Raw genomic sequence first — 14,748 nt, 5'->3', positions numbered from 1 at the left:
GTTGACGACGGACACGACTGACACCCCCCCCCCCCCCCGCCCCCCGTCCCAGACCCTCCATGGCCCCGCCCACTCTCCCCCATGTTGACGCCACGTGAGTCCCGGCCCCGCTTGTCTTCATGCATGTCCACTGCTTGCTGATCCAGGACCAGAAGAAGAACTACAAAGCGGTGCAGTCCTGTGAGGAGGGGGGCTCAGGGGGGGGCTATCTGGAGCCGCTAGTGGCCCTGGCCCAGAGCGGCGCCAACATGCACAACGTGCTGGGCCCCGCCTGCATCTTCCTACGCAAGGGCTTCGCTGAGAGCCGGCAGGCTGTACGTAAGTCCACAACGTGTTCGCACGTGTTGCATGCTGGGAGATTACAATAGGAAAAGATGGCGGGTCAAACGTCAAGATGGCGGCATTGTGGCGGGAAACGCTTTGTAGCGTGGCAAAAAAAAAGATGGAGGTGTATACCGTCGTACTTATATAATTACAGCCGAGGTGTGTATTTAAATGATACGCTCCCAGTCTGTGGAACGCTCTCCCTGACCACCTGAGGGCACCACAGACTGTGAATGCTTCTAAAAAAGGCTTAAAAAGCCTTCTTTTTAAAAAAGCCTTTTTTTAGATGTATGCGTGCTAGTTCTAGTTTTTATTTTTATTTATTTTATAATCTTTTTATCTATTTTTTTATATTATTAATAGTATCTATTATTATTATTATTATATATAACATATATTCATTCTAATGATGATTTGGAGTGCATGATAAAGCGCACAGCTCTTTTTGACCACATGTATTAATTAGTGTATGTTTACAACATCTTAGTCATTGTCAGCAACATTTTAAAGCCCATATAGTTATTATTATTATTTTTATTTTTTTTAAACACCTCCAGGAGGTTGCCCACAGCCACAGTTTTTCATGCCAATGTTGTTTTTAATTAATAATAATAATAATAATAATAATAATAATAATAGATTTGATTTGTAAAAAGCACTTTCCATTGAGCAAACAACCTCAAAGTGCTACAGTGTATTAAAAAAATAATAAAAAGATAATAAAATAAATAAAAATAAAAACTAGAACTAGCACGCATATATCTATAAAAAAAAAAGGCTTTTTTAAAAAGAAGGGTTTTTAAGCCTTTTTTAAAAGCATCTACAGTCTGTGGTGCCCTCAGGTGGTCAGGGAGAGCGTTCCACAGACTGTGGATGCTTTAAAAAAAAAGGCGTAAAAACCCTTCTTTTTAAAAAAGCCTTTTTTTTAGATGTATGCGTGCTAGTTCTAGTTTTTATTTTTATTTATTTTATTATCTTTTTATTTATTTTTTAATACACTGTCGCACTTTGAGGTTGTTTGCTCAATGGAAAGTGCTTTTTACAAATAAAATCTATTATTATTATTATCATATATTACATATATTCATTCTAATAATGATTCGGAGTGCATGAGAAAGCGGAAAGCTCTTTCTGACCACATGTATTAATTAGTATATGTTTACATAGTCTTAGTCATTGTCAACAACATTTTAAAGCCCATATAGTTAATTTTAATTTTTTAATTTTTTATTTTAAACACCACCAAGAGGTTGCCCACAGCCACAGCTGTTCATGCCAATGTTGTTCTTGATTAAAGGACGCACTAGTTATATAGGAGGTGTTAATAGTAGTGTTTTTGCTGGTTTCCACGGTAACATGTCATACTCTATCATTTATAAAGGCATGTTGTCATTGTTGTATTCCTATTTTTCACAATGATACTTTATTTATTTATTAATTTACAACATGTTTTCATAATTTTTTGCCCCTGATGGTAGCACAGGTTATTGCTATTTTGTCATGTCATATTGAGCGGCCGTGCCAGCAACTTGAGGGTTCCAGGTTCGATTCCCCGCTTCCGCCATCCTAGTCACTGCCATTGTGTCCTTGGGCAAGACACTTTACACCCACCTGCTCCCAGTGCCACCCACACTGGTTTAAATGCCATTTAGGTATTGGGTTTCACTATGTAAAAGCGCTTTGAGTCACTAGAGAAAAGCGCTATATAAATATACTTCACTTCACTTTATATTAAAAAAAAACTATAACTTCATATCCAAAAAACATGCAAAATTGTGGCACTTTGTGATACATTTTCATAACTTTGTAAAATATGCATATTGTATTTATGTTATTAATATGACGTATATCATTTCATACTGACTTTAAAGCCAATATTTATATTTATATAAGTGTTGTAGTTATATATTTTTTATAATTATTTAAGTAATTAATTAATTAAGTAATAATTAATTCATTGATTTATACATTTTTATTTACTGATACAAATATATATTTTCATGTTATTAACACTGTATATATACCCTATTTTCCGGAGCATAGGGCGCACCGGATTATAAGGCGCACTGCCGATGAGCGGGTCTAGTCAGGTCTATTTTCATACAAAAGGCGCACCGGATTATAGGGCGCATTAAAGGAGTCATATTATTATCTATATTTTTTTCTAAATGTAAAAGACTTCCTTGTGGTCTACATCAGTCTTTTTCAACCACTGTGCCGTGAGATACAGTCTGGTGTGCCGTGGGAGATTATCTAATTTCACCTATTTGGGCTAAAAATATTTTTTGCAAACCAGTAATAATATAATCCGCAAATAATGTGCCGTTGTTGAGTGTCGGTATTGTCTCGAACTCGGCAGAGTCACCATGTTATACTCTTCCATATCAGTAAGTGGCAGCAAGTAGCTAATGTCGTAGATGTCGATGTCGGAAACATGGTTTGTCGTGATCACAATATGCAGACGACAACTTCAACCACAAATAAACCAAAGGCGTTGAAGCTTAGGGATGGCTACGCAAAACGAAACTAAAACTGATCTGGCTGCAAAGTAAACAAAAACAGAATGCTGGAGAACAGCAAAGACTTACGGCGTGTGGAGCAGAGAAGGCATGACATGACAATCAACAATGTCCCCACAAAGAAGGATGGCGTCCGCACAACTTAAATATTCTTGATTGCTAAAACAAAGCCGGTGCGGGGGAACAGCGTTCAAGGAAGAAATGAAACTGCTACAGGAAAATACCAACAAAAAAAGGAAAAGCCACCAAAATAGGAGCGCAAGACAAGAGCTAAAACACTACACACAGGAAAACAGCAAAAAAAAAGTCCAAATAAATCAGGGCGTGATGTAGGGATGATGTTTGATAAGAAATGATCGAGTTCGAGCCCATTATCGAATCCTCTTATCGAACCGATTCCTTATCGATTCTCTTATCGAATCCAGATAGGTTGTTTTATATGGAAAAAAACACAATATTTGGTTTAACAAAAGCTCACTTTTATTTTATAAGAAAAATAAATAAATAAATAAATAAATATTGACTGGTACCCCCCTAAAAAAATGTAATAAATAAATATTGACTGTTGTTACCCAAAGTATATTAAGTGGGATTTTTCAGAAAAACAAATTATATACACTACCGTTCAAAAGTTTGGGGTCACCCAAACAATTTTGTGGAATAGCCTTCATTTCTAAGAACAAGAATAGACTGTCGAGTTTCAGATGAAAGTTCTCTTTTTCTGGCCATTTTGAGCGTTTAATTGACCCCACAAATGTGATGCTCCAGAAACTCAATCTGCTCAAAGGAAGGTCAGTTGTGTAGCTTCTGTAATGAGCTAAACTGTTTTCAGATGTGTGAACATGATTGCACAAGGGTTTTCTAATCATCAATTAGCCTTCTGAGCCAATGAGCAAACACATTGTACCATTAGAACACTGGAGTGATAGTTGCTGGAAATGGGCCTCTATACACCTATGTAGATATTGCACCAAAAACCAGACATTTGCAGCTAGAATAGTCATTTACCACATTAGCAATGTATAGAGTGTATTTCTTTAAAGTTAAGACTAGTTTAAAGTTATCTTCATTGAAAAGTACAGTGCTTTTCCTTCAAAAACAAGGACATTTCAATGTGACCCCAAACTTTTGAACGGTAGTGTACAGTAACACAAAAACAACCTGTCTCTGTGATCCCTATAGGTGAAGAGCCATACCTTGAGGCGTTTTCTCCGGTCCATTATTTTTGCTGCTTGTGTGACATCACAGGAAATGAAGTAGCTCAGTCATTACAGGAAATGACGTAGCTCAGTCCAATGACTGAGCTACGTCATTTCCTGTGATGTCCCACAGGGCATTTCTTGTGGGACGGGGATTCGATCCCAGGGATTCGAATAAAGAACCAACTCTATTTCTTTACTATAACGGGAACCGGTTCTCAAAAAGGGATTCGAGTCCATGGAATCGGTTCTTTTCTTATCGAACGGTTCTTTTCTTATGGAACAACCGGGAGAACCGGTTTCGAACATCATGCCTAGCGTGATGTGACAGGTGGTGACAGTACACCTACTTTGAGACAAGAGCTATAGTGATGCATGCTTAGCTATGCCTTAAAGTCATATCCAACAATTGATGATGTTTTACAGATCATCTTCAAGCCGCTTTCTGACAGTCGCTTCAGGATGCGCCGTTTTTGTGGGCGGTCTTATTTACGCGGCTCACCTTCGACAGCGTCTTCTCCCCGCCATCTTTGTTGTAGCGGTGTAGCGTGCAAGGACGGGAGTGGAAGAAGTGTCAAAAGATGGCGCTAACTGTTTTAATGACATTCAGACTTTACTTCAATCAATAACGGAGCAGCATCTCCTCATCCGTGACTCACTAGTGCAACAACAACGCCCAAAAAGGACGCCCGATTAAAAAAACGTCTGACCGGAGCTCTCTAATAACTAAAGTTCCTTGGGTGAATAATGTAAACTCACTACACCGGTATGTTTTAGCGCTTTCATGGCGAGTTTACTGACAGATATAAGTAAGAACTTTACACTACTTTATATTAGAAATGGCAACAGTGGAGGATGAATGTCTCATAACAAGAAGGTAGAGAAAAAGAAGAAGCTTATCCACTACATTGTCGGCACGGACTACAAAGGCGTACGTTTTCAGGACTTATGCAGATCCCAAATACACATCAGCAGGTACCAGAAGGTAAGAAAAGTTGCTTTTGCATAAAATTGCGATACAAAACGCCTGGTAACATTTCTGCTGTTTTGCGGTCCTTATACATCCATCCATCCATTTTCTACTGGTTGTCCCTTTTGGGGTCGCGGGGAGGGGGGGGTGTCTGGAGCCTATCTCAGCTGCATTCGGGCGGAAGGCGGGGCACACCCTGGACAAGTCGGTCCTTATACACACACCATGATAATACTGGTATGTTGAAGCACAGTACAATCCATCAAGCGGTGCGGCTTCATAGCTTACCAAAGTCGTACTAAAACATTTTGACATATTTTTAAGCGCCGTGTGTAATGTTCTATATTCTCAATGGAAAACATTTCAAGTTTTGGTGTTGTTTACTTGAGTCATATTGCAGTCTACATGTATCTCGTATGTGTGACTGCCATCTACCGGTCACACTTATCATTTCACCATGTACCAAATGGAATTGCTTGGAGGTTGGTAAGCACAACCAGAATTATTCCGTACATTTACCATGAACTGATTAGCGTGGACCCCGACTTAAGCAAGTTGAAAAACTTACCATTTAGTGGTCAATTGTACGGATTATGTACTGTACTGTGCAATCTACTAATACAAGTTTCAATCAATCAATCAATCAATCAGGCGCACTGTCGAGTTTTGAGAAAATGAAAGGATTTTAAGTGCGCCTAATAGTGTGAAAAATAGGGTAATATGTCCAATAAGTGATGATTTATTTACTTATACATTATTTGATTCCTTGTCAGAAGCACATTTCTGATGCAAATGTGTTTTCATATTTGGTTGTTTTCTTTGACTTTTCCAACCCAGCCACGCATTTGACTGTTTTGTTTATTGCACATGACTTGCTCTCTGCGGGCGCTGTTCCAGATAATCCAGCGTGAAGAAGACTTCTCGGCACGAAAATCGATCACGATCGTATTTATTTGTCACGGCGTCATTTCAGAAGACTTGCTGTGCTTTGGCACACTTTTTTTTTGAACAATGTCGTCAGTTTCTAAGCTTCCTGTGTGCTTCCTTGCAGGACCGAGAGCTGAGGCCGGAAGAAATGGACGGTAGGTGGGCTGCACTCACTCGCGGGCTTGGGAACTCTAAACAAATATTTTGGGGCATACTCTGTGACATAAGTCCAATATTCCAAATGCCAGGTAGAATACGTAGCTTTTATATTCTTCATTATTTACCATCTAAGAGTTCACCTAAAGCTTCTAAAATATACTTTTAACGCCAAGCTTTCTGAACATATTTTATATATATATATATATATATATATATATATATATATATATATATATATATATATATATATATATATATATATATATATATATATATATATATATATATTAGATTTCTTTTTTGGCTTGAATATGTCGGTTGTTTTTAGATCGTGCCATGCTACCATTTTATATTTGACAAAAAAGCTTTTAAAATGTACTTCTAAAGAGCGGCTTTCATGACGTGATTTAGATATTCCAAACCAAAATGCCTGCATGCTGTCTGAAATATGTTGGCTGTTTTCATATCCGGCTAATTTTTTTTTTACCAGCTCGAATATCAATAAATCAATCAATGTTTACTTATATAGCCCTAAATCACGAGTGTCTCAAAGGGCTGCACAAGCCACAACGACATCCTCTGCTCAGATCCCACATCAGGGCAAGGAAAAACTCAACCCAATGGGATGACAATGAGAAACCTTGGAGGGGACCGCAGATGAATTAATAATTATCTATCTATTATACTAATATAATATATATATATATATATATATATATATATATATATATATATTAACGATATCAAACGATATATACAGTCGTGGAATTAACACATTATTATGTCTAATTTGGACAGCCAGGTATGGTGAAGATAAGGTACTTTTAAAAAAAAATTATAAAATAAAATAAGATAAATAAATTAAAAACATTTTCTTGAATAAAAAAGAAAGTAAAACAATGTAAAAACAGTTACATAGAAACTAGTAATTAATGAAAATGAGTAACATTAACTGTTAAAGGTTAGTACTATTAGTGGACCAGCAGCACGCACAATCATGTGTGCTTACGGACTGTATCCCTTGCAGACTGTATTGATATATATTGATATATAATGTAGGAACCAGAATATTAATAACAGAAAGAAACAACCCTTTTGTGTGAATGAGGAGGGAGGTTTTTTGGGTTGGTGCATTAATTGTAAGTGTATCTTGTGTTTTTTATGTGGATTTAATTAAAAAAGAAAAAAGAAAAAAAGAAAAAACGATACCGATAATTAAAAAAACGATACCGATAATTTCCGATATTACATTTTAACGCATTTATCGGCAGGCCGATATTATCGGACATCCCTAATATATATATATATATATATATATATATATATATATATATATATATATATATATATATATATATATATATATATATATATATATATATATATATATATATATATATATATATATATATATATATATATATACATATATATATATAATATAATTATTATTCATAAATATTGTATTAATATAATATGTACATATATATATATATATATTATATAAATATTATATTATAATATATATAAATATATAATATTATATATAAATATTATATTAATATAATATTTATTAATAATTATTATTTTCAAGACTATTTACATTGTAGATTGTCACTGAAGGCATCAAAACTATGTGGAGTTATGTACTTAACAAAAAAAGGTGAAATAACTGAAAACATGTTTTATATTCTAGTTTCTTCAAAATAGCCACCCTTTGCTCTGATTACTGCTTTGCACACTCTTGGCATTCTCTCCATGAGCTTCAAGAGGGAGTCACCTGTAATGGTTTTCACTTCACAGGGTTAGGGTTGGGGTTGGGGTTGGGGTTGGGTTAGGATTAGGGTTAGGATTAGGGTTAGGGTTAGGCATAAAGTAAAAGAGTTGGTTAGGGTTAGGGTTAGGTTTAGAGTTAGGGTTAGGGCTGGGGTTAGGGTTAGGGCTGGGGTTAGGGTTAGGGTTAGCGTTAGAGTTAGGGTTAGGGTTAGGGTTACCCATAGTTGTGATGCCTTCAGTGACAATCGACAATGTAAAAAGTCATGAAAAGGAATAAAACGTATTGAAATGAGGTGTGTTTGTACAAAATGACTCCCAATGACATTAGTGTCATAATTATTCCACATGTTCTGTGCCTCCAGAGCTCCGTGAGGCGTTCAAGGAGTTCGACAAAGACAAAGACGGCTTCATCGGCTGCAAAGACTTGGGGAACTGCATGAGGACCATGGGCTACATGCCCACAGAGATGGAGCTGATAGAACTCAGTCAGCAGATCAACATGAACCGTAAGGCAGCAGCTACCGTCTACACCCCCAAACACCACTTTGTAACATTCCTGTTCTGTCCACCAGTGGGCGGACATGTCGACTTTGAGGACTTTGTGGAGCTCATGGGGCCCAAACTGCTGGCCGAGACGGCGGACATGATCGGCGTGAAGGAGCTGCGTGATGCCTTCAAGGAGGTGGGGAAATTGTGGCGCTGATAAAACCCATTTTTCCGTGCAAGTGACGCTTGTCCTTTTAACAGTTCGACACAAACGGCGACGGTCAGATCAGCACCGCAGAACTCCGAGAGGCCATGAAGAAGCTTTTAGGACAACAGGTATGAAGACGTCATTCATCTTGGTTTCTGCTCCTGAACCCATGCACACAAAACGCTGAAAATGTGCCAAAACATTCGCTTCTACTGTGTTGGCGGTGCTATCATTTGTGCATATAAGGTACTATATATCTATGTACTATATATATTAATCACAGATGTCTCAAAGGGCTGCACAAACCACTATATATGCGCATATAAGGCACTATATATGTGCATTTTAGGCACTATATATGTGCATATTAGGTACTATAGATGTGCATATAAGGTACTATATACGTATGTGCATATTAGGTACTATAGATGTGCATATTAGGTACTATATGTGTGCATATTAGGTACTATATATGTGCATATTAGGTACTATATGTGTGCATATTAGGTACTATATATGTGCATATTAGGTACTATATGTGTGCATATTAGGTACTATATATGTGCATATTAGGTACTATATGTGTGCATATTAGGTACTATATATGTGCATATTAGGTACTATAGATGTGCATATTAGGTACTATAGATGTGCATATTAGGTACTATATATGTGCATATTAGGTACTATATATGTGTATATTTAGTATTATATACGTATGTGCATATTAGGTACTATATATGTGCATATTAGGTACTATAGATGTGCATATTAGGTACTATATATGTGCATATTAGGTACTATAGATGTGCATATTAGGTACTATATATGTGCATATTAGGTACTATAGATGTGCATATTAGGTACTATATATGTGCATATTAGGTACTATATATGTGTATATTAGGTATTATATATGTGTATATTTAGTATTATATACGTATGTGCATATTAGGTACTATAGATGTGCATATTAGGTACTATATATGTGCATATTAGGTACTATAGATGTGCATATTAGGTACTATAGATGTGCATATTAGGTACTATAGATGTGCATATTAGGTACTATAGATGTGCATATTAGGTACTATATATGTGCATATTAGGTACTATAGATGTGCATATTAGGTACTATAGATGTGCATATTAGGTACTATATATGTGCATATTAGGTACTATATATGTGCATATTAGGTACTATATATGTGTATATTAGGTATTATATATGTGTATATTTAGTATTATATACGTATGTGCATATTAGGTACTATAGATGTGCATATTAGGTACTATAGATGTGCATATTAGGTACTATAGATGTGCATATTAGGTACTATATATGTGCATATTAGGTACTATAGATAATAATAATAATAATAATAACTGGGATTTATATAGCGCTTTTCTAAGTACCCAAAGTCGCTTTACATGTTAAAAACCCATCATTCATTCACACCTGGTGGTGGTAAGCTACTTTCGTAGCCACAGCTGCCCTGGGGTAGACTGACGGAAGCGTGGCTGCCAATTTGCGCCTACGGCCCCTCCGACCACCACCTATCATTCATTCAACATTCATTCACCGGTGTGAGCGGCACCGGTGAATGTGCATATTAGGTACTATAGATGTGCATATTAGGTACTATATATGTGCATATTAGGTACTATAGATGTGCATATTAGGTACTATAGATGTGCATATTAGGTACTATAGATGTGCATATTAGGTACTATATATGTGCATATTAGGTACTATAGATGTGCATATTAGGTACTATAGATGTGCATATTAGGTACTATAGATGTGCATATTAGGTACTATAGATGTGCATATTAGGTACTATATATGTGCATATTAGGTACTATAGATGTGCATATTAGGTACTATAGATGTGCATATTAGGTACTATAGATGTGCATATTAGGTACTATATGTGTGCATATTAGGTACTATATATGTGCATATAAGGTACTATATATGTGCATATTAGGTACTATAGATGTGCATATTAGGTACTATAGATGTGCATATTAGGTACTATATATGTTCATATTAGGTACTATATATGTGCATATAAGGTACTATATATGTGCATATTAGGTACTATAGATGTGCATATTAGGTACTATAGATGTGCATATAAGGTACTATATATGTGCATATTAGGTACTATAGATGTGCATATTAGGTACTATAGATGTGCATATTAGGTACTATATATGTTCATATTAGGTACTATATATGTGCATATTAGGTACTATATATGTGCATATTAGGTACTATATATGTGTATATTTAGTATTATATACGTATGTGCATATTAGGTACTATATATGTGCATATTAGGTACTATAAATGTGCATATTAGTTACTATAGATGTTCATGAAAAATGTGCATGATTATATTTGCATGTCAGAACAATGCGCCAAAGGAATTTAGTTTTTGATTAATTTTGGACTTTTTCAGGTGGGTCACAGAGACCTGGAGGACATTCTGCGAGACATCGACCTCAACGGAGATGGACACGTGGATTTTGAAGGTGAAACATATACATATATACATACATGTACAGTATATTCCACTGCTATACAGTACTGCTTTATCTCCACTATCTATACATTTATATTCCACTGCTATATACTGCAGTACTACTGTATGTACAGTACTGTGTACACTAATATTCCACTGCTATATACTGCAGTACTACTGTATGTACAGTACTGTGTACACTAATATTCCACTGCTACATACTGCAGTACTACTGTATGTACAGTACTGTGTACACTAATATTCCACTGCTATATACTGCAGTACTACTGTATGTACAGTACTGTGTACACTAATATTCCACTGCTATATACTGCAGTACTACTGTATGTACAGTACTGTGTACACTAATATTCCACTGCTATATACTGCAGTACTACTGTATGTACAGTACTGTGTACACTAATATTCCACTGCTATATACTGCAGTACTACTGTATGTACAGTACTGTGTACACTAATATTCCACTGCTACATACTGCAGTACTACTGTATGTACAGTACTGTGTACACTAATATTCCACTGCTACATACTGCAGTACTACTGTATGTACAGTACTGTGTACACTAATATTCCACTGCTACATACTGCAGTACTACTGTATGTACAGTACTGTGTACACTAATATTCCACTGCTATATACTGCAGTACTACTGTATGTACAGTACTGTGTACACTAATATTCCACTGCTACATACTGCAGTACTACTGTATGTACAGTACTGTGTACACTAATATTCCACTGCTATATACTGCAGTACTACTGTATGTACAGTACTGTGTACACTAATATTCCACTGCTACAGTATACAGTCCTACTGTATGTACAGTACTGTGTACACTAATATTCCACTGCTATATACTGCAGTACTACTGTATGTACAGTACTGTGTACACTAATATTCCACTGCTATATACTGCAGTACTACTGTATGTACAGTACAGTATGTACATTTATAATTCTTCTCCCTCACATTTGAAGCTGCAATGAGGTGAGAGGATGAAAAGTGACAGATTATCTGCCTTCTAAGGGATTATGTCACCTCATGTATTTCCCACACACACTTTGAAGATGCATATTTGCTGTAAAGAATGAGGAAGTATTACTGTGCATATTTTTGGGTGATGACAGTGGAGGTCTAGTTAAGAACTTGACTGTTGGGTCAAATGTAAGATTTATAGTCAAAAAATATATATATATATATATATATATATATATATATATATATATATATATATATATATATATATATATATATATATATATATATATATATATATATATATATATATATAAATTCCTCGCGCACTAATTGACTGAAAGGGTGCGCACTTGATGCGCATTTTTAGACAATATAATTTGCCTGAGCGGCTAGGAGACACCGAGAGTAACAAGCGGTAGAAAATGGATTAGAAAGGACAGATTTTATAAAATAATAATTTAAAAAAATTTTATTAAATAAAGTAAAATTATTATTATTTTTTTTTTATTATTATTTTTTTTACTTGGGACTTGGGGCCGTAGTTTGGTCTGGTGTACACACAGCTTGTAAGCGTGGAGATGGCCTAAAAAAATGTCTTTAAAATAAAGTATTTTTATATTATATATTATATAATTATTATTATTTAGTCAATACATTTTTTTTTAAATATATTTCTTATTATTTTTAAATGCATTATTGACCTACTTGTCATACGGTTTTTAATGTAATTTAAAATCACCTAAACTTTCTACACAAAAGACCAAAATAATAATATAATAATGATAATAACATAATAATAATCATATTAGGTACTATATATGTGCATATTAGGTACTATAGATGTACATATTAGGTACTATAGATGTACATATTAGGTACTATAGATGTACATATTAGGTACTATGGATGTACATATTAGGTACTATATATGTGCATATTAGGTACTATAGATGTGCATATTAGGTACTAGTATAGATGTGCATATTAGGTACTATAGATGTGCATATTAGATACTAGTATAGATGTGCATATTAGGTACTATAGATGTGCATATAAGGTACTATATACTGTATGTGCATAATAGATACTATAGATGTACATATTAGGCACTATAGATGTACTTATTAGGTACTATAGATGTACATATTAGATACTAGTATATATGTGCATATTAGATACTATAGATGTACATATTATGTACTATAGTTGTGCATATTAGGTACCATAGATGTGCATATTAGGTACTATAGATGTGCATATAAGGTACTATAGGTGTGCATATTAGGTACTATATATGTGCATATTAGGTACTATAGATGTACATATTAGGTACTATAGGTGTGCATATTAGGTACTATAGGTGTACATATTAGGTACTATAGATGTGCATATTAAGTACTATAGATGTGCATTTTAGGTACTATAGATGTACATATTAGGTACTATAGATGTGCATATTAAGTACTATAGATGTGCATATTAGGTACTATAGATGTGCATATTAGGTACTAGTATAGATGTGCATATTAGGTACTATAGATGTGCATATTAGATACTAGTATAGATGTGCATATTAGGTACTATAGATGTGCATATAAGGTACTATATACTGTATGTGCATAATAGATACTATAGATGTACATATTAGGTACTATAGATGTACTTATTAGGTACTATAGATGTACATATTAGATACTAGTATATATGTGCATATTAGATACTATAGATGTACATATTATGTACTATAGTTGTGCATATTAGGTACCATAGATGTGCATATTAGGTACTATAGATGTGCATATAAGGTACTATAGGTGTGCATATTAGGTACTATATATGTGCATATTAGGTACTATAGATGTACATATTAGGTACTATAGGTGTGCATATTAGGTACTATAGGTGTACATATTAGGTACTATAGATGTGCATATTAAGTACTATAGATGTGCATTTTAGGTACTATAGATGTACATATTAGGTACTATAGATGTGCATATTAAGTACTATAGATGTGCATATTAGGTACTATATATGTGCATATTAGGTACTATAGATGTACATATTAGATACTAGTATATATGTGCATATTAGATACTATAGATGTACATATTATGTACTATAGTTGTGCATATTAGGTACTATATATGTGCATATTAGGTACCATAGATGTGCATATTAGGTACTATAGATGTGTATATAAGGTACTATAGGTGTGCATATTAGGTACTATAGATGTACATATTAGGTACTATAGATGTGCATTTTAGGTACTACAGATGTACTTATTAGATACTAGTATATATGTGCATATTAGATACTATAGATGTACATATTATGTACTATAGTTGTGCATATTAGGTACTATATATGTGCATATTAGGTACCATAGATGTGCATATTAGGTACTATAGATGTGCATATAAGGTACTATAGGTGTGCATATTAGGTACTATAGATGTACATATTAGGTACTATAGATGTGCATTTTAGGTACTATAGATGTACATATTAGGTACTATAGATGTACATATTAGGTACTATAGATGTGCATTTTAGGTACTATAGATGTACATATTAGGTACTATAGATGTGCATATTAGGTACTATAGATGTGCATATTAGGTACTATAGACGTACATATTAG

The 14,748-nt window shown here is 34.6% G+C and overlaps 1 protein-coding gene across 3 annotated transcripts in view; it reads left to right on the top strand.

Annotated features, from left to right (window-relative positions):
- The window catches only part of cabp1b (calcium binding protein 1b), a 28,999-nt gene that overhangs the window by 13,409 nt on the left and 842 nt on the right, over nt 1-14,748 (top strand). For all 3 annotated transcript variants that reach the window (XM_062031946.1, XM_062031948.1, XM_062031947.1), the window contains exons 2-7: nt 147-314; nt 6,064-6,094; nt 8,237-8,380; nt 8,447-8,556; nt 8,622-8,696; nt 11,037-11,109. In XM_062031946.1, the coding sequence (XP_061887930.1) occupies nt 147-314; nt 6,064-6,094; nt 8,237-8,380; nt 8,447-8,556; nt 8,622-8,696; nt 11,037-11,109 (601 nt within the window). The remainder of the gene's footprint in view (nt 1-146; nt 315-6,063; nt 6,095-8,236; nt 8,381-8,446; nt 8,557-8,621; nt 8,697-11,036; nt 11,110-14,748) is intronic.

The sequence above is a fragment of the Entelurus aequoreus genome, linkage group LG21 (genome assembly GCF_033978785.1).
Source record: "Entelurus aequoreus isolate RoL-2023_Sb linkage group LG21, RoL_Eaeq_v1.1, whole genome shotgun sequence".
Classification (NCBI taxonomy): Eukaryota; Metazoa; Chordata; class Actinopteri; order Syngnathiformes; family Syngnathidae; genus Entelurus; species Entelurus aequoreus.
This window is presented reverse-complemented; position numbering and strand designations above follow the sequence as displayed.